Here is a 26,691-nt window from a genome sequence, read left to right as displayed (position 1 = left end):
GGAAACAGTCACGGCAAAGCCAGTGGCCATCCCAGGCAGGAGACCACAGACCTTCTCCCACACCACCCCAGACCCCATGCCCTCCAGGAAAAGCCCCCAGAGAAGCGAGCCACAGACCCATTTCTATTTCTTGTCAGGCTCTGTCATCTTCCTGGGTAAAGGAGGCCTCCAAGGAGGCCTGGGCTGCTACTGCCTCCTCCCCCGGCCTACCATTATCTTGTGGCTATTTACTTAAAACCTTCCCTTCGGCCATAGAATCTATAGGAAGCATTGGCTCCAAGACAGTAGAGTGGTAAGGACTGGGCCATGGGGGTGAAGGGACTTGCCCAGCCTCACCCAACCAGGGCCCAGGGGCTCCCATCTCCAGGCCTTGCTTTCTGCCCACTGAGCTCCTGGCTGCCCTTGTATCCATTTTCTATAGTGACAGAAGCTCCTGTTGTTTCCTCTCCCTTCCCCTGAGGGTGGGCTCTGTCTTGCCTTTGCTTTCTTGGTGTCCCAACTACCCAATGTTTGGTACACAGTTGTCACTGCTCATTGACTAAAGGTTTGTCTCTATGACTTAAAGCACAGAAGGGGACCAGACCTCCGTATGACTTGGGTAAGCTGCCAGATGCCTGTGAAACTGTTTCCTCATCTGTAAAATAGGGCTAAAACGATGCGTGACATCTGGCTGAGGGAGACCCCCTAAGAGCTGGGGGGCACTCTGTAAGCAGCACTCCTCCTGCCCTCTGTGCCCAGCACCATGCTGCTCTGGCCTCGGTGAGTGTCTGGCAGGTGCCAAGGCCTGCAGGACTCTTTCTGAGGATAGGCTCTATGGCTCTGTAAGGTGGTGCTCCTTTCTGTGGCTCCCAGTGCAAAGGCCTTGGCTGTGGGCCCCAGAGACTCCCATTGCTGGGGTCATCAGGAAATGGGACTTTTCCTCCAGAGCTCCCCTCTGGAAGGCAGCAATATCCCCCCAGTGATCTAGCCTCTTCCCTGAGGCCAGAGGCCTGCCCTGCTAGTCTCCTTAGCCCAGATGTCTGCAGAGACTCTGGCAGGAAGTGCTCCATCTCTTTTGAGGTCTGACTGATGGGTGGTGGCAGTGAGAGACCCCCAAGGGGACCCCTGGTTCCCCAGTTCATCCTTCACGTGGGAGATGCCCCATTTCCATTCCCTGGGGAGTGTGTAGAAAGAAGGTTCAGAGGGAAAAGCAGCAGATGACCCAGCAACTTGCCCTTGTTACAGAAGAGGGTCTGAGGGCCACCATCATTTTCCACAAGGATATGCGATGCACCCATGCTCCTGGAACCCAGGAGCTCCATCCTCCACAATGGCAAGGAGTCAGACCCAGAGGAAGCTGCTGCATCAAGGGCTTCTGACCACCAGGGGCCAGAACCTGGTCTGGTCAGTCACCAGGACTCGCTCTCAGCCAGATGGGGCTCTAGGCTTGCCCGGAAGGTAAAAGGTCCCTGGTTCCACTCACATTCTTGACAATAACTTTCATAAAGCACATAAAGGTTTGCAAAACACTTTTTTCCCAACAGCCCTCTGAGATGAGTGCAAAAATATCAATCCCATTTTACAGATTATGGCAACAAAGGCCTTGGAGGTGCAGTGACTCGCCTCTGGTCACACAACTCCTAAGCACTAGAAGCAAGATTCCATCTCCGTCTCCTGATACCAAATCCATCTTCTGCCCACCCTGCGCTGCCTGTGGGCACTGATCAGAACCAGAAGGGAACAGCCCTGCTCCTCAACAGCACTCCTTCAAAGAGGGCAGCTCCCGGCTTCTCGCTGGGCCTTCATTCAGGACAATGCCGGGGCTGACCATCTCCTCCTGGGAAGGCTGCCGCTGGGGGCTCTGACAGGAGCTGGCCTGCTGGGATGGGCCTCAGGAGACAGAAGAGGAAGGGAAAGGCTTAAGGAATTTATGTAACATCAAGAGCACACGCTGGGCTTGGGGAGAGAGGGCGCACCTTCTCTAAACATGGGTCATGGGGCATGCTTGGCTAGAGGGACCATGGAGGGGAGACAAAGAGACAACAATGGGACCTCAAATTCAGACCTAAGAGGCTTTTTATAATCTGTTAAATATGGGATAACCAATTTGAATCTCAACACTTAGCCACTCTCCTCAGCTCAGGGTTCATTGTTCTGGGACTGGAGACTGCTTCTTGCTGGGACAGGATATTCCAGTCCCACCTCACTCTGGGCTTTCTAGCCACAAATGAACTGACGGATGAAATTCTCCAGTTTTTCCTGGTTTTCCTGAGTAGTGAAGATCGGGGACAAATGCAGGGTGGAGCCTGTGGAATCTGGCTGTTCCTTCAGCACCTGGAAGCAAGAAGAGAGCTCTGGAGCTTGGCTGTCAGGAGTCCAAACACAAAGTAGTCTAGGAGGCCCAGGGTACTGTGAGGCTCGTGGCACCACCCGAGAAGCCTGGAGGGAGATCTCTAAGGGGACATAATCACCAGTGCTTCAAAGTAGACATGTGGGGTTCTCCTGAAGTTTTCCCAATCCCACTCCAATCTTCTCTAGCATCTCCCAGCATATATCAGTCCTTTATGTTTTTTTTAATTAGATTAAACTTTTTAGCCTCTTAACTGTCATCTTAGAACCAATACCATGCATTGATCCCAAGGCAGAAGAGTGGGAAGGGCTAGGTGATGGGGGTTAAGTGACTTGCCCAGGGTCACACAGCTAGGAAGTGTCTGAGGTCAGATTTTAACTCAGGACCTCTCATCACTGAGCCACCTAGCTGCCCTTCTGTACTGTTTTGCCTTTGGGTAACATCCAAAGCATGAAAAAAACCTGGGAGTTTGACTTAAATTAGACTTTCTTGAGAGGTTAAACCTCATGGTGTTGTGATAGAGAGGGGTAGGGGAGTGAGAGCGGTAAGGGAGGGGCACATCTCTACTCACTCCCAAATCTTTGAAGGTCATCACAGCACTATGAGCCTGGCTCAGGTCAGTACTCTCTGGAAGGGAAAAGAGAGAGCTTAGGGGGTGGAGAGATGCTGCCTTGTCCCCACCACTGCACCAGGGAGGCCTCTGGGCCCTGACATGAAGTGTCTTCTCTGCCCTTAGCTGGAAGCTCTACAGAGCTCCAAGGAACAGGAGCTGGGGAAGAAGGGTGTAAGTCTCAGGATTCTGGGAAGGCAGCAAAGCTGGGGGGGGGGGGAGCACTCCCCTCTGTGCTATTCTTCCAGTGGCCAAGAGGTGACAGCAGTCGCCCAGGAAACCTAGCCTTGAAATCCCAACCCAGAGGGAAGCAGCCTCAGCCTTTTGGGAAGGGGACACCCTGGGAAGAGAGGAGACTGACTCCTCCGGACTCACCAAAGGAACCATCCTCTTGGGCCTTCTTCAGCAGGAACTGGTGGAGCTGCTGTGTGTAACCTGCTTCTGTTGACAGAGGGCATAACCCAAATTAGTGTGGCTCTCCAGGGGCAGCCCATTCCACCAGGAGGACAGGGAGCCTGACAGCTGAACGGGAGTTCAGAGATCACCTGGGCCATCCTCAGACTGACTCAGCTCTGATCCAACTGTCCGCAAGGGGTCTGCCCACTCCTGAGGCCCCTGCCTCCACGGCTCGTGCCATCCCTCTGTAATGACCTCCAGTTTACCCTGGACAGACTTTGTGGGTGCACAGTCACTGGCACACAGTTTCCTCAGGAGAGCGTGAGCTCCTGGAGGGCAGGGACCATATTTTTGCCCTAATGTGTGCCCAGCACTTGGCCCAGGGCCTGGCACATCACTTAATAAATGCTTGCTGACTGGTTGATATCCAGAGAAGTAAAGTCACTTGTCCAAGTTCCCATTACTAGTAAGAGGCAGAGCCAGGATCTGAAACAGGCCAGTCCAGACACAGAGGAGGCACCACAGCCCCTCCTGAGCCGAGCTCCTCCCTGATATGCCTGAACCTCTGCCCTACTGTTTCCCCCACCTCAGAGGGCTTCAGTACAAGGCCAACAGCAAGAACAGGCTCCCAGACATGGCAGGACATGGAGAAATGTGGGAGAGGGAGGGCACAGGGACACAGACTGGGAGCTCAGAGGGACCTGAGGGCAGGGGGCAGGAGAAGAGGAAAAGGGGTGGCTTGACCTGTATCAGGCAGTTTTCCCTGGTGGAGGAAGGCTGCAGCTCGGGCAAAGGCTGTGAGCAGGGGGCTGAGCAACCGGCACAGGAAGAGGAAGAAGTCGGGGCAGCGCAGCTGCTGGCTGAGCTAGAGGGGGGAAGAGACATGAGTCTTCCATAGTGCCCAAAGAGGGTGCCAGCACGGCTCCTCTGTCTGGGGCGTCATCACACCTTGAAGCAGCGACTGTCAGTGCCATCCTCATAATCACTATCACTGTCACTGAAGTCTTCCATTGATCGCCAAAGCATCTTCTCTCCAAAGCGCCAATTCCCTGTATCACAGGTGAGCCGAGTGCCAGGGGCCTGGGAGGAGGGGGGAGTTGATGCTCATATAATGGTAGGACAGAGTGTCATCCCAGAACTTCAGAGGACCGTCTACCCAGGCCCTGATCCTCTGCTCACTCGTTCACTCCACATGCTCATGGCTTAGTTGGGGAGGCAAGTTCTGTACTGTGCACAGAAAATGCCTGTGGAGAGGTCCTTTCTAGGAATGCTGGGGGATAGCTCAGTCCCAGGGTCTGATCCTCTGATCCACCACTTCCTCTGATCACATCTGTTCATGGGAGAGCAGACCTTCAGGGTCTCTCTCAGGCCCTTAGCCTAGAGGAACAAGTTAACTCTAAAGTCACCCAGAAAATGAAAGGGAAAAGCCAGACTGGAGGCAGAAAGAGTGAGGAGGGGGTGGCCTTGGGCCTCTAGAGGCCAAGATCCTGCCTTCAATCCATCTTTGCCTTTACCTCCTCTGCTACAAGGAGACCGCACTGAATGAGTCGATCTAGCACCTCTTGGCAATAAAAGTAGGATGACTGGCAGGGCTGAGGAGAGAGGGAGAAAGAGGAGCCATCATGGGACTGGCCAAAGTCATAGCTCAGAGCCAGGGCCGGAGCTGAGGGCAAGGATGCTGGCCGGCCTGACCTGCAGCAGGAGGAGGTCCTGGGGAAGCAGGTGCAGGAGCAGCAGAGTCTGGCGATGAAGCTCCCGCTGGCTCAACAGCTCCACCCCCTGCAGCTCCCAGGGTCCCTCTGGGGGCACTCGACCAGCCAGCAGGGCTCGGACTGCACAGGCTAGAGGGGGAAGGAGAGAAAGGAGGATACCGGGGAGAAAAGAACACAGCACAGAGAAAGGTTCCAATGCCACTCCCAAGGTAGGGGGAAAGGGGGGGAGCCTCCCCCACCCAACACCAGGGGACTTACCCCCCACAGCCTCACAAAGGAAGACAGGCAGCAGAGCAGCACTGTGGAAGGCCAGCTGAGCAAGTGTGGGGCCGGCCCTGGGCAGCACCAGGACATCCCCCTGGGGCAGGAGCCACAGGGAGAGACTGCCGTGCAGCAGGCACAGTCCATGCATCACTAGATCCTGCAGCTGTCCTGAGAAACCCACATCGAAACCCCGAAGCAAAGTCTCCTCTGTTAGCCACGAGAAGTTTTCCAGGAGCCTGGAGAGGAACACTCCCTGGGGGAGGCAGGAGAGGTGCTGAGACTCCCCACAGGGAAGAAGGACAAATGCTCTAGAATCCAGCAGGAGAGGCTCCAGGAAGGAGTGAATGCTCCTTCCTGAGATCAAACCCAGGGCAGGAGAACCACTGCTGCACATGCCCAGCCCTGAATCCCTGAGCAATAGGCAAATGTCCGGGGGTATCCCCCCCCCCCAACACAACCTCTACCTCTCGATGCCGGTGCAGGAGCAGAGCTGCCATCACTGCTGTGGCCATCACGGCTGAGCAGGCAATGCTGGCTGCAGGCAAAGAAGAGATTGAGAGATGATGGAGAAGGGGGAGCCCCTCTGCACCCCTCCCCACCCCCTGTCCTTCCCGGGGTACAGCCTAGCTTGGCAGGTGGGGCTGCCGACTATGGTTCAAACCGAAATCCTGGAACCTCAATGAAACTTTGCAAAAGGGACTATTCTCATTCCCACTGTGGTCTTTGACAACAAATACCATGACCCGGAGGAGCCCCACCTATTGTCAGGAATGCCTTCAAAGAACTGCCAGCCCACAGGGGCCAAAGGTCGGGCCTAAGGTCAGGAACACTGGAGGGTTTCTTCTCTCTGAAGCCTACCCATCTCTCAACTCAATGAACACTCTGATGAAGCTGAAATTCATCAAGGTCTACCGAGTGTAAGCAATGATGGGGTTCATTTCCCAACAGCTCTACTTCTAACAGTCTTGCCTTTTTCAAATTTAGACAACAAACTGCCCTGCACGACTGCCAACCTGGCTGGCTAATCACAGTGATGTTTGGCCTTGTTTCACATGTCCACATCTTGACCCTGGCTAGATGAGAAATGATGTCTTGTTCCCCTTGGGAATCCCTGCAGAGCACCCAGAACAGCGTTGGGGATATCTTGTTTATAGGTATTTATTTTATAGAAATATTTCATATTTATAAACATATGTTTATATATACAAGCACTATGTACCCCACACCGTTCTCTGTGTGTATATACACATTCTGGTCCATAGTTGTTTGCAAGTGTTCTCCCCCATTAGCCTGTGAGCTACCAATAATATATTTCCTGTCAGAGTCTGATTTCCCTGTTCTGCCAACCCAGGGGTGAGTGAAAGGTAGAGAGCACAGACTAGAATTTCGGGGCCATCTCACCATGGCTCTGGCAGCCTCCCCTGTGCAGAAAGGCAAGGTGTTGCCCCATGGACACAACAGAATCAGAACAGACATGTCTTTCCCAACCTCCCAGCCTCCCTTACCACTCAGGACGTGGCGGCTCAGCCTGCTCACAAGAAGCTGATCCTCTTCTTCCAGGGCCATGAAGGGCCCAGACATGGGAGTCCACTCCTGCTGCTTCTCACAATCAGGGAGAACAGACCTGCAAGAGAGACAAAGTGGGATTTTGGAAGTGGGGAACACACGGGATAGACAGGCTGAGTCAAGGACTCAGAAATACATTCCTAGTGGAGGTTAGGGACTACACCTCCATCTCTGTGATGGCAGAAGACACTCATCCTGCCCAAGGACAGAGGGATGAACTCTGGCAGAATAATGCTCAGCCCTTCCTAGTCCTAGAATTCTCAGGGAAATCTCAGGCCCTAAGACCGAAAATCACCAACACTTGTCAAGAGTGGAAACTGAAGGTGGTTTAAGGGAAATTGGGTTTTCTATGACCCCCTTTTCAGTCTATTCAATCTTCATTTTCCTCAAAAATACAATCAAGGAGAAACTAAAGAATGGCTGGAAAGCAAAGGGGACTTGGGGAGGCCCACTTCTACCCAAGGCTTCCTAAGGCCAAACTGATATACTTTTTGCTTACCAGTGTCCAAGCACAGTCTGCAACAGGAGCTGCTCTAGAGATTGCCCTTTGCTCCTACCACGACTCCAGGTGTTGACTGAGTATTCCTATCCAGGACAAAGAGTCTGATGATTCCCACTCTCTCTCTCACCCAGTATCCCACAACATGACCTGTAGGTGAACTGTGAGTAACAGAACCTCCAGAAAATCTTAAAACTCACCTCCATGAGAGGAGCAGCAGGGTTCTAAGGCCAATGCATCATGATAGATACTTTTGGGACTTGGAATTGGACAAATGCCCCAAATTCCAATCCCTAAAGCCACCCAATCTCAGGTCTGAGATTTTGTTTTGAATTTCTAGGTCTCTCACTTTCCCTATGCTCCATACCTGCAGGGAGAAGGGCTGTGCAAAGTCTATTCGAGCACAGCCCCGACGACCTCTCAAGCCTCGAAATACAGCCAGAGCCCACCACCACAGTCCCAGGGGACAAGATGAAGCCTATAGAGGGAGACACAAATAGGCCAAATATAAATTACCTGTCTGGTTGGCCCAGGAAAAGAACACTGGTTCTGCTATAACAGCAAATGGGGGGAACTTGACCATCCCTTGCTTCTCTGAGATTCAGGGCAAACTCCTGCCTCCATAACCCCATCGTTTCCAACATAGGGCTTGTCCATGAATTTGACAGCAGGGCTCATCTGTTCATCTCGGTCCCTTTTAGCCAGAGGGTAGAAACTTCCCCTGGACTTGCAGCTGTATCCTCTCTACTCCTAGGGGTGGTTAGATTAGGGAGAAGGAGGAAGAAAGGCAAGTCCTGATAAAGGAAGTACTCACCCATGGGCCAGCATGCTGCACATCAGGGGCCAGATCATAGCCAATACCCACAGGCACTAAGGCTGCATCAGGGATGGTGCCTTCTCGGAATGCCTGCAGTACCAGTCCCAGCCAGGCCTGGCCATGGGAAGATAGGCGGGGTCCCACAGCCCCAGGAGGATCTTCCAAGAAGATGAGCAGGGGCTGCTTGCTTGCCAGGAGCTGTTCTATAGCCTGCAGAGTTCAAGGTGGGTGAAGAGAGTTCTATGAGTGCTCAGCTCTCTGAGTCTGGACACCCCATCCTCCCAGTTAGCCACTAACTGACTGGGCACTTACTGCACTGAGAACAGCCCTGGGGAGTATCCCTTTGGGGTTGTCCAGGAAGAAGTTAGCCTCCGGGGGCATGAAAAGGCCACCCAGATGTCTCAGCAGAGCCCTAAGGATACATAGAGAAAACCTATGCAGAGAAATAAATTTAACCTCCAAAGGAAGGAAGCAGAGTGACTCATATCCACATTTGATTTAATATTACTCTGGGTCTACCCCAGACAAACCCAACCCCCTTGCTATGTCTTCTCTCCTCAAGGTTCTCAGGACCAGAAACAATGGAGGCCAGACCCTTGTAGTCTAGAGAAAACACTCAGGCCCTGGTTTGGACCCAAAGTGTAGCCAAGCACCAAATTGGATCAGTTTCTGTAGATGGAGGAATGAAATATTTTTTTTATTTTATGTCTAGCTTCTGCAGTGTGATAACAGGGTAGAAAGGGCTTAAAGGAAATTGGCTAAGTGTCAAAAGGAATCAACAGAAAGGAGAATAATTTCCAATAGGGAAGTTTCTAAGAAATCTTTAGATTCAAATTCCCCTTTACATCTCCAGAAATATTTTTATCCCTTTCTCTATCCTATCCTAAAGTTGTGTGTGACCATAGACTCCTCTGAGGGCTCTCTCATCCACCAGGTGATGGGGTAGAGAGGGAAAAGAACATTCACCTCAGAGCTGGAGAGTAAGACTGAGGTTCCCAGGCCACTCGCAAGACCCCCAGGCCCTGGGAGAGCAGCAGGAAAGGCAATAGGAGCCCATCCAAACATGATTTGTGGGTAGAGAGAAAGATGAGCGGTGTATCCTTCTGTAAGAAAAAGAAGGTTATAGGAGTCAGAAGAATGGTGAGGGTAGGACATTGGCCAATCTGCCTTCCTTCACCTATCCACCCACAGTCACCCTAGAAGGAGGAACCTAGTAGCATCTGATTGAAAGCAAGTAGCAGTTCAGGAGTTCTCCCTTAACCAAAGAACTTAAGTCTCCAAATTTCGACACAAAAATGGCCTTTATTAGAAGAGAAAGAGCTTCCTGTATCACTCTCAACAGAATGTGGGAAAGAACAAGAGCCCACAAGGGTTGACAGCAATGGGGAAAATGTGAGTTCAGGGATGGGGATACAAGCTTCTCAACAAAAACACTTACCACCTGTGCAGCCTGGCGGACCATAGCCAGCTGACCTTGGTGAAGCTGCACATTGAGGAAGATGCAATTTAAGAACTTGAGCAGAGCCCAGCTGAATATCCTGGTGAGAGGGAGGGGAAGAAAGACGGGGACCAGGAACAGAAACATGGTTAGGACAAGCAAGAAAGGCCAGATGGTGATAGAAGAGCAAAGTATATAATAATGGAGATTCCCATAGACCAGGACCCCAAAAAACCAGATCCTCCCCTCTCCCCGCTCACCACTTATCAGGGAATGTACAGTACCAAACATTAAAAACATTACCAAAAGGGGCAGTTAGGTGGCTCAGTGGATAGAGAACCTAGAGATGGGAGGTCCTGGATTCAAATGTAAACTTAGACACTTTCTGGCTATATGACCCTGGGCAAGTTTAACCTCAACTGCCTAGCCCTTACCACTCTTCTGCCTTGGAAACCATACAAAGTATTGATTTTAAGACGGAAGGTAAGGGTTTAAAACAAACAAACAAACTCTACTCCAGGAGCCCTGAAGTTCTGTCTTTCTTCTGGTATGTACAGAAAAAGGAAGCTCCAATTTTCATCCTCTCTGCCCCCCAACTCACTGCTGCCTACAAACTCATGCAGCTCCTTCTGAGTAGGGGGCTCAGCATCCACAGGGTCTGGCCTCCTGCATCTCAAGCCCTTTCTCAGCTAGAGATGGTAGGAAGGCAGGGACTAGCAGCAGCAGCGCTATAGGATGTCAGCTTTTGCTCTAGCAGAATAATCACAGCTCATGCTTACATAAGACTTTTCACAGTTTACAAGAAATTATTCTCATCATGGCCCTGTGATATAGGAGGTGCAAGTATTTTTACCTGCACTTGACAGATGAGGAAACTGAGGCTCTCAGAAGCAAAAGGGCTTTATGACAGTCCTAGAACTAATAGCAGCAGAGGCTTGGACCCAGGTTCAGTGTTCCCTCTGAGGCCAGCCCCTCCCTCCCTGCACTCTATTTTCCAGTCCCCCCCCCCCAGCAGAGAGTGAAAAAGTCCAAGCAGACAGGAGCAAGAGTGATGAGAAGACCCAGGAGGCAATATTCCTGGTTATTTAAGACTCACCTGCTCTTAAGTTAAATGCCTTCTATTCCCAGTATCTTTTCTCACCAGAGAGGAAGGGTTGGTTTGATTTTGAACTGAAGGCTATCTGCCTCACCCCTTATCCCAGATTATTTTCACAGGTCCTGGGATCTCTACTCAGACTGTGTAGGAGATTTACCTGAGCATAAAGGGGTAGATTGAGGCCTGAATCTGGCCCAAAATATGCTGTACATCTCTCCTCAAAGAGCTGGGCTTGGGGCCTTCACCTGCTCCTCCAGGGGCCCTCCCTGAGAGGATTTCTTGTATCCTAGGAAAAGAGCTGGGGGTCAGGATTTGTGAGAGAGAAAGACAACAGCAATCCTCTGCCTTGGGAAAGCACACATGGATGGCAGAAGGGATCTCAAAGCATTTTGTAACACTTATTAAAGAATCTTGTTTAGCTTCCTAGACAGAAAGAAAGGGATCAACATCAGAGTCTTCATTATCCAAAGGGAACCAAGAGAGATGAGGAAAGGGGAAGCCTGAAAGGCAGACCCCAGCACAGAACCCTAGATTCCTGGCTCCTAGCTTCAAGTCCTCCCTCTTATTGCCACAATCTTTTCCCGAGTTTTACCAGAATGTTTAGGAGTTACTGTCCAACAACAGCACAGCCAGGGTTAATATTCCTTAGACATTGTGAACCACAGAGGGTAAGAAGTCTATCTGCTTGGTGCCACAGACTATTCCATTTTTTTTAAACCCTTACCTTCTCTCTTAGAATCGATACTGTGTATTGGTTCCAAAGCAGGAGAGTGGTAAGAGCTAGGCAATGGGGGTTAAGGGACTTACCCAGGGTCACATAGAACTAGGAAGTGTCTGAGGTCATATTTGAACCCAAGACCTCCTATTTCTAGGCCTGGCTCTCAATCCATTGAGCCACCTGGCTTTCCCCTCCTCCATTTTTTTAAAGGAGAAAGAGAATGGCATTAGGTCAGAAGGGGAAGACAAATGAGTAACAACCAAGGCACAAGAAATCATTGTTTAACCAAGTGTTCCATGTTAGGCCTACCCCAGGGCAAGGCCAAGAACCATCCTCACCACTTGCTGCCCAAAATCTTCTCCCCTGTGTCTGGGGTGGGAGTGATCTTCCAGTCCATTGCACACAGGAAGTAGCAAAGCCTTCGTACCAACCAGCCCCGGTACCTGGAGGGAGGCACCCCACAAGTTCAGCATTGGGGTGGAAGGAAACACTGGAGGAGATTATATACAACTGAACATACCTCCCGCTCCCACCCTCAGAGGCCTCTGATCAGCTTCTCTTCCCTGGGAGTGAGGACAAACCATCTCTTTATCAATGACAAGGTCTTTGTACTGCTTCCCACTGGGCTTGCTGGAACAGGGCAGGTGGCACATGTATTCCCCCAATGCCGAGGGGGAAAGCCCTAATTTTCAATTTATCCAAACCCATTAACTCCCTGAGAAAAATCTCTATTTGACTCTCAAGCTAGTTATTTTCTCCCTCCCTCCCCTGCCCAATGTCTACAGTCATTGCTTCCAGTTCTTCTCATCTCACTTCTCACCTGCAATCTGGACTCCATCCCTGCACTCAAAGTGAAACTTCTCCCCCAAGGTAATCAGCTGTCTCTTACCGCTAAATCTTGTGGCCTTTTCTCATTTTTCAGGCTTCCTGCCTTCTCTGCAACCTCTGATCGGGTGGCCTGGCCTTTGCTCCCTCAGTCTTTCACTGGACTGTAACAGTTCTCTTCCTATGACTGACCTGATCCTTTTGGGTCTTTTTTTCTGGTGTCATTCCTCACAACCCTCCCTCTCCACAGGGCCCTCTTCTCTCCTCTCTGTTCCCTTTCCACTGATGCTTCCATTGGCCTCCATAGATCTGACTATCATCTCGCGGCAGATTACTTCCAAACTGACTTGCAATGATCCTCTTTCTCCCGAGCTACAGACCAGCATTTATAGAAGCCTCCCCAACAATTTTGCTGGGATATCCCAGACGCACTTCCTCTGAGGTCAGAAGAAGCAATACAAGAACCTTTTACAGGCCTTTCTAAAAGTTCTGGTCCTGCCTGGGAGATAAGGGAGACCCTGGAAAAGGTCCACTCAGTGCCCACCTCAAAGGAGGAGCTGTCCTCTATGAGCAAATCAGAATTGCAGTCACATCTCCATCCTATATGTTCATCCAAGCTATTTGTGCCCAACCTGTGGCAGAGCCTCCCGATCTTGTAGTGGTCTGATTGGCCACAGATGGACATACTGTACATTGATCCTAGCACAGTGATGTCATTTTGATCCTCTTCCATTATTAAGGACAAGATTCAACCACCCAGAGGCATCCAGGCAGACTATAGCCGAAACCAAACATTATCTTTCCCTACTATTTTTTTGCTGAGGGTGCCACTGTCCTTCCAGGCCTCTAAGTTTGTCCCTGTGGAGTTAGCCTTGACTGCATACAATCCCTTGCCAAATTCTCTACCACTTTGTCACCACTCAAAGGTGTTCCCTTAGGTTATTTCGCCTCTGGATTACTGCAGTGGCTGCCTAACTTGTTTCATTTCAATCTCATCTCTACCCTCTCTAGTCTATTCCTTTATATAAAACATTTTTAATATTCATTTAAAAAATATTGTTTCCAAAATATCTTCCTCCCTCACCTACCCCTTATGAAGACAAGTAATATATCAGTTATAAATATGAAGTCATAGCATTGCTATTCCTAAAACTCAATTCTGAATATATCTCTCAAGTATTCAAGAAGCTTCAGTAGCTCCCTATTGCTTTTAGGATAAAAATACAAACTCCTCTGTTTGTAATTTAATAAGCCTCACAATCTGGCTCAAACCAATCTTTCCAAACTGATAAGCTATTATTGTATTCTCTTTGATACACTTTCTATTCTTTTTCTATCCCACTTCTATGTATTTGTATAAGCTATTTGTCCCCCATGTCTGGAATGTTTTCCCTTCTCACCTTTACCTAATTCAGGAGGCAGAAGAGGGAGGGTGAGGATTTGGCTCAAACAAACAAACAAAGGTTAAACAATTGTTTTTTCATGTAATTGAGGAAAAGAAATAAAATATTATTAAATACTCAAAAAGAACCCCTATTTCTCTTCAAAACTCAGTTCAAGTACCATCTCTTTATATCTCCAATTGTTGGTGCCTCCCCTGCCCCTTCCAAAATCACATCTTATTTATTTGATTTATATTCTGTATATACTTATCATTTGAACAAGTACCCATCCCTCCCCAAGAGAACATAAGCAATTTTTTTTATTTGTATCTCCAGAGCCTACTATAATGCTTGGCACATAGTAGGGAACTAATAAGTGCTTGTTAATTGACTGAAAGAGAAGCCCAGGCAGGGAAACCACCTAACCTTTCCAACACCTGGCACTATTTGTTTGGTTTTTGAACCATTGTGACACTCTATCATCCTTGGACCCCTGACACGTTACCTGGTATTCTCTTCAGTCACCAGGATCACATTGTAAAAGCCCAAAGCAGCAATGTTTTTGTGGAAAAGGGACTCCTAGGACACCAAAATGGGGTAGGGTGTGAGATGAAGATTCCTCTAGCTAGAGGCTTCCCTAGCCCCAAAGAAATATCCCACTCTCTTCCTCTCCATGCCACCCCAGGGAATGTGCTTCCACCCGGCCACATTCTAAGACCTGGTTTCATTGCCTCAGAGAGGTCTATTTGGAAATGATTGGAAATGTCCCATGCTTGGAAACAGTGGTTGTGTGTATGTGCATATGCCATAGGTTATGTCTGTCACAGACAACTCTACAGAGATAGCCCAGCATTCATGAATATTCCATACTCTACTTTCTTCTTGCCCAGAGGCAGCAAGGTGACACAGAGAGTGGAGTACTGGGCCTGGAGTCAAAAGACTTGAGTCTGAATACAGCCTCAGACCTTTACTAGCTATGTGGCCATGGACAAGTCACTTAACCTCTGTCTGCTTCAATTTTCAATATCCCCCCTTCCTCCCCAGGTTGTTGTAAAGTTCAAATGAGAAAATATTTGTAAATTGCTTAGCAGTGCCTAGCACAAAGCAGGCCCTTCACAAGTACTTGTTTCCTTCCCTCCTTCTTGGTTTTGGTTGTCGGTATTAAGCCTTTATTTTATAAACTTGGCCCTACCTTTTCTCAACCCTCAACTCCTGACCACAGTCTCCTGGATCACAGAAAATTTATATGTGATCAGTTTTACTGTAGCTTCATGAAGGGTTAGAAACAAGAATGACCACACGAAAAAATAGCTAGGTCCTCCATTTCCTAGAGCAACTGAGCATTTCTATCTCTCCCCACTTGTTATGCTTCCAATTCCTGCTAGCCCTTTCCCAAGGTATCCCACTACCTGTGGACCTGAAAAACTCTTACCCAGCTTTTAGGAGTACAGGTCTGGCAGCAGCGTCCCACAAAAGGACGATACTTCCCCAGGAATGGGGTGATGGTTTCCAGCTTCACCCCAAAGCCTTTGGGCCACATGCTGGCCTGGCAAAGGAAAATGAAAACAGAATTACATGCAAGGAGCCAACTGGTAAAAGGACAGCTCTGAGGTCTGGGAGGAAAACAAGGCAGGATTTCTGGTACCCTTGGCTTCCAATTTGACCTTTAACCAGGGCAGAGGGTTCCAAAGGAAAAGGGCCAAGGGTCCTTGGGTGGTGGAGGCCAATGAGGGGCACTGCAAAAGACTTGGGGGTGGGAGTAAAAGAGAACAACAGTAAATGAGAACTCCCATGCCCTAGCCCCATCTTCCCTTACTACATACCTCCTTATTACTCTGAGGTTTACTCCCCATGTGGCACCAACTTGGAGCTCCCTGATAAAGTCCTGGGAGTGGAGAAGGGTTGGAAATCCTAGGAAAGCTCCAGTCTCAAGAGGTCTGTCCTGGAGAGAGAGAAGGGGTAGAGCTGGGGTCATAGCTTTTACAGTACCTCAGGACAGGAAATGAAAAACCAAATCCTCCCCAGAATGACTCTCTCTCCATTATATCCTCTGTGCTATCAAAGCCCCTTTTCCAGAAGGAAATGGGACTTAGGGAGAGAATACAACAGAGCATTCCCCTACTCCTGAAGAGTCTAGGAGGATGATTAAGAGATATAGAGGATTCACTGGATGGAAAAGGGGGCCAAAACCCCAATCAGGGTAATAAATGGTCCTAGGGGGGGCAGGCTATTTGTCCAATGAAGAGAAAAACTCTAAAATATGTAGCACAAAAGGAGGGGGTAGAAAAGGAAGTAAAATAAGGGTGGGAATTAGGGGAATTGATTAAAAAACAAAACATTGGTGTAGAAGGAAACAGTGAAAGAAGAAAAGGCAGGACTAGGAGTAGAAATCAAAATGCTGGGAAATACACAGCTGGTAATCATAACTCTGAATGTGAATGGAATGAACTCACCTATAAAACGCAAGCAACTAGCAGAGTGGATTAGAATCCAAAACCCTACCATATACTGTCTACAAGAAACACACATGAGAAAGGTAGATACTGATAGGGTCAAAGTAAGAGGACAGAGTCAATTCTATTGGGCATCAACTGATGAAAAGAAGACAGGAGTCATAATCATGCTATCTAACAAAGCCAAAGAAAAAATAGATCTGATTAAAAGAGATAGGGAAGGTAATTAGATCCCAATAAAAGGCAGTATAGACAAGGAGGAAATATCAGTACTCAACATGTATGCACCAAATGGCATAGCATCCAAATTTCTAAAGGAGAAGCTAGTGGAGCTCAAGGAGGAAATAGATAGAAAAACTATACTAGTTGGAGACCTGAACCTTCCTCTATCAGAACTAGATAAATCAAAGCAAAAAATAAATATGAAAGAGGTAAGAGAAGTGAATGAAATCTTATAAAAATTAGAGTTAGTAGATATGTGGAGAAAAATAAAGACAAAAAGGAATACAACTTTTCAGCAGCACATGGTACATTCACAAAAATTGACCATGTATTAGGGCATAAAAACATTGGAAACAGTGCAAAAGAGCAGAAATAATAAATGCAACTTTATCAGACCACAATGCAATGAAAGTAATAATTAGTAAGGGTACATGGAGAGGCAAATCAAAAATTAATTGGAAATTAAATAATATGATTCTCCAAAATCAATTAAAGAACAAATCATAGAAATAATTAATAATTTCAATGAAGAAAATGACAATGATGAAACATCCTTTCAAAACCTATGGGATGCAGCCAAAGCAGTACTCAGGGGGAAATTTATATCCTTGAGTTCATATATTAACAAACTAGAGAGGACAGAGGTCAATGAATTGGGCATGCAAATTTAAAAACTAGAAAGTGAACAAATTAAAAATCCTCAGATGAAGACTAAACTAGAGGTCCTAAAAATCAAAGGAGAAATTAATAAAATTGAAAGTCACAGAGCTATTGATTTAATAAATGAGACTATAAGCTGGTACTTTGGAAAAACAATTAAAATAGACAAAGTACCGGTCAATCTAATTAAAAAAAAGGAAAGAAGAAAACCAAACTGACCATATCCAAGATAAAAAGGGAGACCTCACCTCTAATGAAGAGGAAATTAAGGCAATCATTAAAAAGTATTATGTCCAATTATATGGAGAAAAATATGGCAATCTAGGTGATATGGATGAATGTTTACAAAAATATAAATTGCCTAGACTAACAGAGGTAGGAACAGATTACCTAAGCAACCCCATAACAGAAAAAGAAATTGAACAAACCATCAAAAAACTCCCTAAGAAAAAAATCCTCAGGTCCAGATGGATTCAAAAATAAATTCTATCAAACATTCAAAGAACAAGTAATCCCAATATTATAGAAAATATTTGACAGAATAAGCAAAGAAGGAGTTCTACCAAATTCATTTTACGACACAAATATGGCACTGATACCCAAACCAGGAAGGTCAAAAACAGAGAAGAAAACTATAGACCAATCTCCTTAATGAATATAGATGCAAAAATCTTAAATAGGACACTAGCAAAAAGACTCCAGCAAGTGATCACGAAGGTTACTCACTATGACCAGGTAGGATTCATACCAGGAATGCAAGGATGGTTCAATATTAGGAAAACCATCCACATAATTGACCATATTAACAAGCAAACTGACAAAAATCACATGATCATCTCAATAGACGCAGAAACAGCCTTAGACAAAATACAACACCCATTCCTATTGAAAACACTAGAAAGTATAGGAATAGAAGGGCCTTTCCTTTAATAAACAGTATATATCTAAAACTATCAGCAAATATCATCTGCAATGGGGATAAACTAGAAGTCTTCCCAATGAGATCAGGAGTGAAACAAGGATGCCCATTATCACCTCTATTATAACATTATACTAGAAACACTAGCTATAGCAATTAGAGAAGGAAAAGAAATTGAAAGTATTAAAATTGGCAATGAAGAGACCAAGGTATCACTCTTTGAGTATGATATGATGGTCTACTTAAAGAGTCCTAAAGAATTAACCAAAAAACTAGTGGAAATAATCAACAACTTTAGCAAAGTTGCAGGATACAAAATAAACCCACATAAGTCATCAGCATTTCTATATATCTCCAACACATCTCAGCAGCAAGAATTAGAAGGAGAACTTCCATTTAAAATCACTCTAGACAATATAAAATACTTAGGAATCTATCTGCTGAGACAAACAGAGGAACTATATGAACACAACTACAAAACACTCTCCACACAACTAAAACTAGATCTAAACAATTGGAAAAACATTGATTGCTCATGAGCTAACATAATAAAAATTACAATCCTACCCAAATTAATTTATTTATTCAGTGCCGTACCCATTGAACTACCAAAAAACTTCTTTATGGAATTAGAAAAAAAAACATAACAAAGTTCATTTGGAAGAACAAAAGATCAAGGATATCCAGAGAAATCATGAAAAAAAAATGTGAAGGAAGGAGGACTTGCAGTCCCAGATCTCAAACTATAACTATAAAGCAGTGGTCATCAAAACCATTTGGTACTGTCTAAGAGATAAAGAGGAGGACCAGTGGAATAGACTTGGGGTAAGTGACCTCAGCAAGACAGTCTATGATAAACCCAAAGATCTCAGCTTTTGGGACTAAAATCCACTATTTGATAAAAACTGCTGGGAAAATTGGAAGACAGTATGGGAGAGATTAGGTTTGGATCAACATCTTACACCCTATGCCAAGATAAACTCAGAATGGGTGAATGACTTGAATATAAAGAAGGAAACTATAAGCAAATTAGATGAACATAAAACAGTATACATGTCAAATCTTTGGGAAAGGAAAGACTTTAAAACCAAGCAAGGGGTAGGAAAAAAATCACAAAATGTAAAATCAATAATTTTGATTACATCAAATTAAAAAGTTTTTGTACAAACAAAACCAATGCAACCAAAATTAGAAGGGAAGCAACCAATTGAAAAACAATCTTCATAACAAAAACCTCTGACAAAGTTCTAATTACTCAAATTTATAAAGAACTAAACCAATTGTACAAAAAAATCAAGGCATTCTCCAATTGATAAATGGGAAAGGGACATAAATAGGCAATTTTCAGTTAAAGGAACCAAAACTATTAATAAGCACATGAAAAAGTGTTCTAAATATCTTATAATCAGAGAGATGCAAATCAAAACAACTCTGAGGTATCACCTCACACCTAACAGATTGGCTAACATGACAGCAAAAGAAAGTAATGAATGCTGGAGGGGATGTGGTAAAGTTGGGATATTAATGCATTGCTGGTGGAATATTGAATTGATCCAACCATTCTGGAGGGCACTTTGGAACTATGCCAAAGGGTGTTAAAAGAAAAGACTGTCTTCCCTTTAATCCAGTCATAGCTCTGCTGGGTTTGTACCCTAAAAAGATAATAAGGAAACAGACTTGTACAAGAATATTCATAGTTGCGCTCTTTGTGATGGCAAAAAAATTGGAAAATGAGGGGATGCCCTTCAATTAGGGAATGGCTGAACAAATTGTGGTATATGTTGGTGCTCAACATACTCAAAGGAATAATAAACTGGAGGAATTCCATGGGAACTGGAACGACCTCCAGGAATTGATGTAGAATGAAAGGAGCAGAACCAGTAGAACATTATACACAGAGACCGATATACTATGGTACATTGGAATGTAATGGACTTCTCCATTAGTGGCAAAGCAGTGATCTGAACAACTTGGAGCAATCTATGAGAAAAAAACACTATCTGCATTCAGAGGAAAAACTGTGGGAGTAGAAACACAGAAGAAAAAATGATTGCTTCAATACATGTGCTGAGGGGATATGGTTGGGTATGCAGACTCTAAATGAACATCCTAATGCAAATACCAACAACATGGAAATAGGTTTTGATCAAGGACACATGTAATACCCAATGAAATTGCAGGTTGGCTGCGGAAGGGCAGGGAGAGGGGAGGGAGGGAAATAATATAATTCTGATAACCAAGGAATAATGTTCTAAATTGACTAAATAAATTAAATTAAAAAAATATATATATATATAGCATGAACCAACACCAATCCAGTCCTCAGGAGAGAACACCTACACTTTCAGCAGTTCCATATAAGTAGGAAAACTGGTTTCTCCCACCTATACTTTTTTCTATCCCTGGTCCACAGTGAGAGACACAAGGCCTGGCTGGTAGAACTGACCCAAGGGCTCAGACATGGGACCTGGAGGGAATAAAAGTAAGGGGATGGAAAGAGGGAACAGAATAAAGAAACTATCCTAGACTAGCTAGACAAATGACAGAACAGAGGAAAAAAGGTTAGGATCATTTCTCTCAGGAGGAAAAACCATCTAGGTCCTGTCCTCATCCCTTCTTTTATCTATGCCTCAGGGTGAGCAATAGATTAATTTATTCTTTAAATCAATAAACATTTTCTTAACATTTCTAAGGCAGGCAGTGAAAAGAATGCTAACTGGGGAACCAATCAATCAATTAATCCACAAACATTTTTAAATACTAATTGTGTACCATATACTGGCAAAAGCAAAACATATAAAACACACCCAAAACAGATGCAAGGTAACCTCTGGAGGGGTGGGGTGTATGAGGTGCTAGGAAGTTCAGGAAGGCTTGATTTGAGTCAAGGAGGGAACCAGGGATACCCAGAGTGGGATTCAAGACAGAATATATTCCAAGCATGGGGTACAGTCAGTGCAAAGGCTGAGATGGGAGATAGTTAGCTTTCACGTGTGAGAACCAAGGAGAGTTTGGCTGGACCAACGAGTACAGTAGAAATGTGTGAAATGGCTGGAAACACCAAGTGAGGCTAGGCTGTGAAAAGCTTTAAATGACAAATATAGGAATTCATATTTGATCTTGGAGGAAAGAGGGAGCTGCTATTTACTGAGTAAGGAACTGAGATGTCATGGTGTTTGAGAATTATCATGCATTCTGAAGTCCCCTAGTAAGTAGGAAGGAATTGAACTGGAGAGGACTGCTATAAACTAGCTACTGAACTCATTAAGAAAGGAGCTGGTAGGTAAGTGGCAACAGGATTTAGACTGTATAAAAGATTTGAATGGTGAACTTCAAAGGAAGAGAAATTTGCTTGAGGGTGGAGGGAAGTGTAGTAACAGCAGTGTAAACAAAGTATATTCTAACTCCCACCCCAACCTGGTTATAGCCCTGGCACTGACTAGACTTATCTTTGCTTGAGAAAATAATTTCATTTCAGTCTTAGTTTCTCTCTCTGTAAAATGGAAGATTAGACTAGATGCTCTCTTATGTTCCTTCTATCTCTAACATTCAGTGGTTTGGGGTGCCTACCACTGTACCAGATGGGGTATTTTACATTTATTGCAGAGGCACTGTCAAAATGCACATATCCTAATTGGAGAGACAAGAAAGTCTTTTCCAGGCTCCTCAATTCTCCCCTTTATCTCAAACCTCCTCTAACTAAACTAATCCAAGTATTCAAGCATGAGCTCTCCTGTCTTCTTCTCCAGCTCAAAATATGAAAATAAGATGTCAAAGCTGAAAAACTGAGGTTTGGAAGTATGTTTCCCTGCAATGGGCCCCTATTGTTCATCATTATTATTAATAGCAAGAGTAGCTTGCATTTATACAAGCATTTATATTTGCAAAGTGCTTTACATAGGTTAATCATTTGTTCTTCATAATAACTCTTTGAAGGAAGTGCTATTATTTTCCCCATTTTACAGATGATACTTCCCAATTCCAATTATTCTACACAGCTATTTAGAAGACAAAATCCAGATTCTTTGGACTGACATTCAAGGATCTCTATAATCTAGTCCTTAAAATATTTTTCCTATTTTTTTCTTCCTCCATTACCTTATATGATCTAGTCTGGCTAACTTAAAGCTACCCAATATGTCCTACTCATTCTTCTCCCAGTAATTTTATATGTAACATTCCCCAGCATGGAATGCTCTCCCCCTCTTTTTCCTATCCAAATCCTACCCCACAGGCCTAGAAAGGCCTATCAAGCCTTCCTTAATCCTTTTCTTTCATCTCTCAATTCCACCCACGAGTACTTATCATCTCTACCACTTCTTACTGTATTATTAGGTATCTTTCAATGTGCTTATGTTCATCCCCCAACCAAGCTGAAAGCTCCTTGTCTGGACTCCCAACAGTCCAACAGAGTGATGCCTTAACCTTACCACTGTACCAGGTGGGGTATCTTACATACTCAATAAATTCAATAAGGTTTTTACTGCCTATCCCTCAAAAGATCTCCCCCAAACTTACTTACAAAATAATTTACACATTTCAACCTCCACTAAACCCCTCTCTCATCTTTTTTCTCACTACTTCCCTAGTTCAATGTTTGATGAACTGAATTGAATCAAATATTTGCTTGCTAAAACCAAAACCCTTGTACAACTAATCTAACCAAGCTCATTTCCTCCCTGCTCCTTCCCACCTTTCCTAGACTGAATCCCTCTACCTTATGAAGAACCTGGACAATGCCGGATAAAGGAGCAAAGTACACTCCTCTGAGTAGGGGGCAGGGCTGTCACATTGCAGGGGAAACTATCAGGCTTCAGATAGCCTGCTCCTAATGCCTTCCCCACTTCTTAAAAGGCATTCAAACACCAATTAGGTGCCTACTATACTCTAAGCACAGGGGCAGATACAAAGTTTACATAAGCCAGATTTCCTGTCATCAAGCAGCAGTGAATCAAGGATAAAACATAAACTCAGGTGAAACAAGATAATTGCATAATGGAGGTAGAAGAACAGAGTAGAGTCCTATGAGAACTCCAAGGGGAAACACTACTTCTCAGGGGATCGATCAGGGAAAGGTTCCTGGTGGAGGTGGCATCTGAGTGGGGCTTTAAAGATGCAACAGGAATTCAACTGGTAAAGCAGGGAGCAGGGAGGAATGGAGAATAGACATAACAAAGGCAGAGAAGCAGGGCAAGTTCAAAAGACAATGTCTAGATTGAATGGGGGCACAGAACATGCATAAGAGTAAGTTTGGAAAGGTAGTCTGGTGTTCGATTTTGGAAGGCCTTGAATATTACATCATGGAAAAGAAGTAGAACTTTACTCAATAGGTAAGGAGAGCTAATTGAGTTTTTTTAAAAGAGTTATACATAAGAAAGATAATTAATCATCAGTGTGAAGGATAGGATAGAAAGCATTATAGCAAAATTTCTACTTTTTAAGACTCAATACTGTATATTGGTTGGCTCCAAGTTAGAAGAGCAGCAAGGGCAAGGCAATGGGGGTTAAGTGCCCATAGTCACACAGTTGGGAAATGTCTGAGGTCATATTTGAACCCAGGCCCTGTCATCTCTAGGCCTGGCTCTCAACCCAACTAGTCACCTAGCTGACCTCCAAATTTCCATATTGAATTATAGAAATCTGGTTATAGCAGAAGACTGTCATGCCTGTATGTAAGTTGAATCCCTGGATAAGCCAGTCAGGGTTCTCACACTGAGGAAGAAAAAAAAACCTCGCTTCCTTAGTAACAGATCCTTTCTCTCCACCTTCACCACTCTTCATCCTTATAACATGGGAATGAACCTACTCAACGGAAGGAACTAATTCCCTCAATGTCTCATTTGGACAAATGAATAACGTAAAATATTTTATTGATTTCGGGTCTGGAACATTTCCCTCATATTAAATGCCCTTCTTTCTTTACTCCCAATTCATTAAATGAAGAATATTTATATTAAAAACCATTCTCCCAAGGCAAGAAGAACAGCCCTTGACCTGGAACCATAGACCAACCTCCATGAGTCTGTCCTTATACTAATCCCTAAATGGGTCTATACCCCAGAATTAATGGGGTGGGAAACCCTCTATCCTTTTTTGCCACTATTCATACCAAGGGTACTCAGATTCTTCCAAATCCTCTAGCCTAGGTAGGGACAAAAGTTACACTAGAATGGCATCCTAGTAGAGTGGAAAGAGCACAGGAAATGGAGTCAAGTATATGGGTTTAAATTCCAATTCTGTTACTTAATATCTGTATGCCATTGAACAAATCATCCCCTTCTTTGGGCCATTTTCTTCATTTGTTAAAAGCTAGAGTTAGATTAAATAATGTCCAAAATCAGATTAGAAAAGGTTAGTAAAAAGTTAAAAAGATGCTTAAGACTGTCAAACTCTCCTTCCATTTAACTCTAACTTTGCTTTGGGACAGCACATAAGCAGCTCTAAGATTGTGGCCTCAGGATGGATGATCTGGTCAAAGGCCAGATTTGGAGTCAAGAAGACAACAGGTTCATATTCTACCTGTAATATTAACTGGCTGTGTTACCATCAGCAAATCACTTAATTTCCCTGGGCATCAATATCCTTACCTACAAATAGAAATAAAACCTATAGCACCTTCCTCCCAGAAATCTAAGCAGTCTCAAATGAGTTAATCCATGCAAAGGACTATGTAAAGCTTAAAGCATTATTTTTTAAAAAGGCAGCTATTTTTACTATTATTGCCTCAAACATCATCACACTCCCTTGAGGTCCAGAGAAGAGTCTTTTAATAATTTCTACATCTCTCTCTCTAGGTCATTTGGGGCAATGAAGTTGAAGGCTTTAAGGAGACAGAGGCAAGTTGGCAGTAGAGAAGAAAAAGTCAAAGCATTGGAATCTTATTAGAAACCTGGCTCTGATGTTTAATAAATATATGGTCTTGGAGAGGTTAAATCACTTAGATTCTCTGGGTCAGTGTCCTCATCTATAAAATAGGAAATACTCATGCTATTTACATTTCTCTAGGTTTGTTTCCTCATCTATAAAATGGGGAACATTTGTACTATCTACTTTCTCTAGGAGTTTCCTCATCTATAAAATAGGAAATATTTATGCTATCTACATTTCTCTAGGCTTGTTTCCTCATCTATAAAATGGGGAATATTTGTGCTATCTACATTTCTCTAGGTTTTTCCTCATCTATAAAATAGGGAATATTTGTGCTATCTACATTTCTCCAAGTTTGTTTCCTCATCTATAAAATGGGGAACATTTGAGCTATCTACATTTCTCTAGGCTTGTTTCCTCATCTATAAAATAGGGAACATTTGTGCTATCTACATTTCTTTAGGTCTGCTTCTTCATAAAAAAAGGTAATATTTGTGCTCTCCATATTTCTGGTTCTGTTTCCTCATCTGTGCTATGTAAATTTGAGCCATTAGTAATATTTTTTGAAGCAGCCAAGATTCTTAGGTTTGGAAGAACCAGATCTAGGCATTCTCCTTTGGTTGAGGGACAAAGAGGCAAGAAAGAAAAAAGGAAAGATGAATACAAAAGCAAGGTCATTTCCTTCCAAGCCCCAGAAAGCTGGATCAATTGCCCCAACAGTAGCCCCACTTCGATTCCCTCAGCGTCCGGGCAAATCAACTCACGAGCCAGCCTGCTAGCTGGTCCGGGTTGGGTTTTCCTAGCCAGGCAAAGCAGGGTAGGGGTATCCTCCCTAGCACATTTCTCCGAGTGGGACCCGGATTCCATTAAAATTCATTCGAACTTCCTCCGGGTGTGTGTGTGTGTGGGGAATCCTAGAATAGTAAAAGTCGGGAGAGGGCTTCACTAACTTACTCAGTATGAGTGGAAGCTCTCTGAGGGCAAGCCCCTGTGTTCCCCAGTGCCTCTGTGTGCCCAAACCTAGCGCAGGGTCTGAACCCCAGTGGAAGCCCTGGGGGCCCCTTTAATGCCGCCCCCTCACCATGTCCCCGGGGCCCCAAGCTCACCTGCCCCAGCTCTTGCCTCCCCACCCAGAACAAAGCGGTGCCCGCAGGAAGGAGGCTGAAAGTGAGGCTGGAGGGGAGGCACATGCTGACTGACAGTTGAAGCAGCCAATGGGCATTCGAGTTTCCAACTCCACCCTGCCCTTCTCTGGGCTCAAGAGGAGTACCCACCCCACCCACCTGTGGACTGGTGGAGAAGAAAGAGGAGAGAGGAAAGAAGATAGGGGAGAGTAGTAGGTAGGGGAGAAAGGGGGGAGGGGAAAGAAGAAAGGAAAAGGAGTAGAGGAGGGGAGAGGAGTTGTAGAAGAAGGGGAGGGAGATATGAGGGAGGAGAAGAGGAGATGAGGAAAGGAAGGAAAAAGGATTGGAGAGGAGAAGGGGAGGGGGCGGAGTTGTAGGAGGACTAGAGGTAGGGAGATGGAGGGCGGGGACAGGAAGTACACACCCTAAGCAGTGAATGGACTTGGTTGGAACAGTTATGAGCTTGTATCTCCTTCTCCCAAGCATGGCTGCTGGCGAAGCGAGAAGGCTTGAGTTGAGGACCAAAGAGAATACAGGAGAGCATCCCAGTTATGGTGCAGAGAGTAAACTAGCACAATGTGGGATATCTGGAACATAACAGGGAGAGGGCTATATCTTGAGTAACCTACTTCCTATTCCCACAGCTTTAGGTGGCGGCTGGGGGTATGGCAAAGTTTCTATATATGCCAAAATATTCCTAGCAAAAATTTTAATAGTAGTGAAACTATTATGTGGACACACATGCAACTGGGAACAAAGTGAATGACTTATTGAATAGGAAATAGGTGAATAAA

The 26,691-nt window shown here is 45.2% G+C and overlaps 1 protein-coding gene across 1 annotated transcript; it reads right to left on the bottom strand.

The window, feature by feature from the left end:
- Nucleotides 1–1,493: 1,493 nt before the first annotated feature.
- GPAT2 (glycerol-3-phosphate acyltransferase 2, mitochondrial) lies at nt 1,494–26,203 on the bottom strand. The gene is made up of 22 exons (XM_007476541.3): nt 25,880–26,203; nt 15,476–15,594; nt 15,085–15,198; nt 14,158–14,231; nt 11,784–11,888; nt 10,885–11,013; nt 9,632–9,731; nt 9,160–9,296; nt 8,506–8,605; nt 8,191–8,403; nt 7,744–7,854; nt 7,377–7,462; nt 6,817–6,935; nt 5,776–5,846; nt 5,306–5,564; nt 5,028–5,176; nt 4,850–4,927; nt 4,284–4,415; nt 4,080–4,200; nt 3,315–3,380; nt 2,901–2,956; nt 1,494–2,313 (listed from the first exon to the last, which is right to left on the bottom strand). The coding sequence occupies exons 2-22, from the start codon at nt 15,503–15,505 to the stop codon at nt 2,197–2,199; spliced, it is 2,367 nt and encodes a 788-aa protein (XP_007476603.1). The 5' UTR covers nt 15,506–15,594; nt 25,880–26,203; the 3' UTR covers nt 1,494–2,196.
- Between the last annotated feature and the right edge of the window lie 488 nt (nt 26,204–26,691).

The sequence above is a fragment of the Monodelphis domestica genome, chromosome 1, assembly GCF_027887165.1.
Source record: "Monodelphis domestica isolate mMonDom1 chromosome 1, mMonDom1.pri, whole genome shotgun sequence".
NCBI classification, from domain to species: Eukaryota; Metazoa; Chordata; class Mammalia; order Didelphimorphia; family Didelphidae; genus Monodelphis; species Monodelphis domestica.
The sequence above is the reverse complement of the archived record's forward strand: the minus strand, read 5'-3'. Positions and strand labels throughout refer to the sequence as shown.

What these genes read in the sequence shown, in the direction of transcription:
- GPAT2 (XM_007476541.3), bottom strand. Translation starts at nt 15,505, where the DNA reads ATGGGGAGTAAACCTCAGAGTAATAAGGAG. An exon ending in AACCTCAGAGTAATAAGGAG is followed by an intron (nt 15,199 to 15,475) that starts GTATGTAGTAAG and finishes TTCCTTTGCCAG; the next exon opens with GCCAGCATGTGGCCCAAAGG. An exon ending in CACAGCCCTTCTCCCTGCAG is followed by an intron (nt 7,463 to 7,743) that starts GTATGGAGCATA and finishes TGTCCTGGATAG; the next exon opens with GAATACTCAGTCAACACCTG.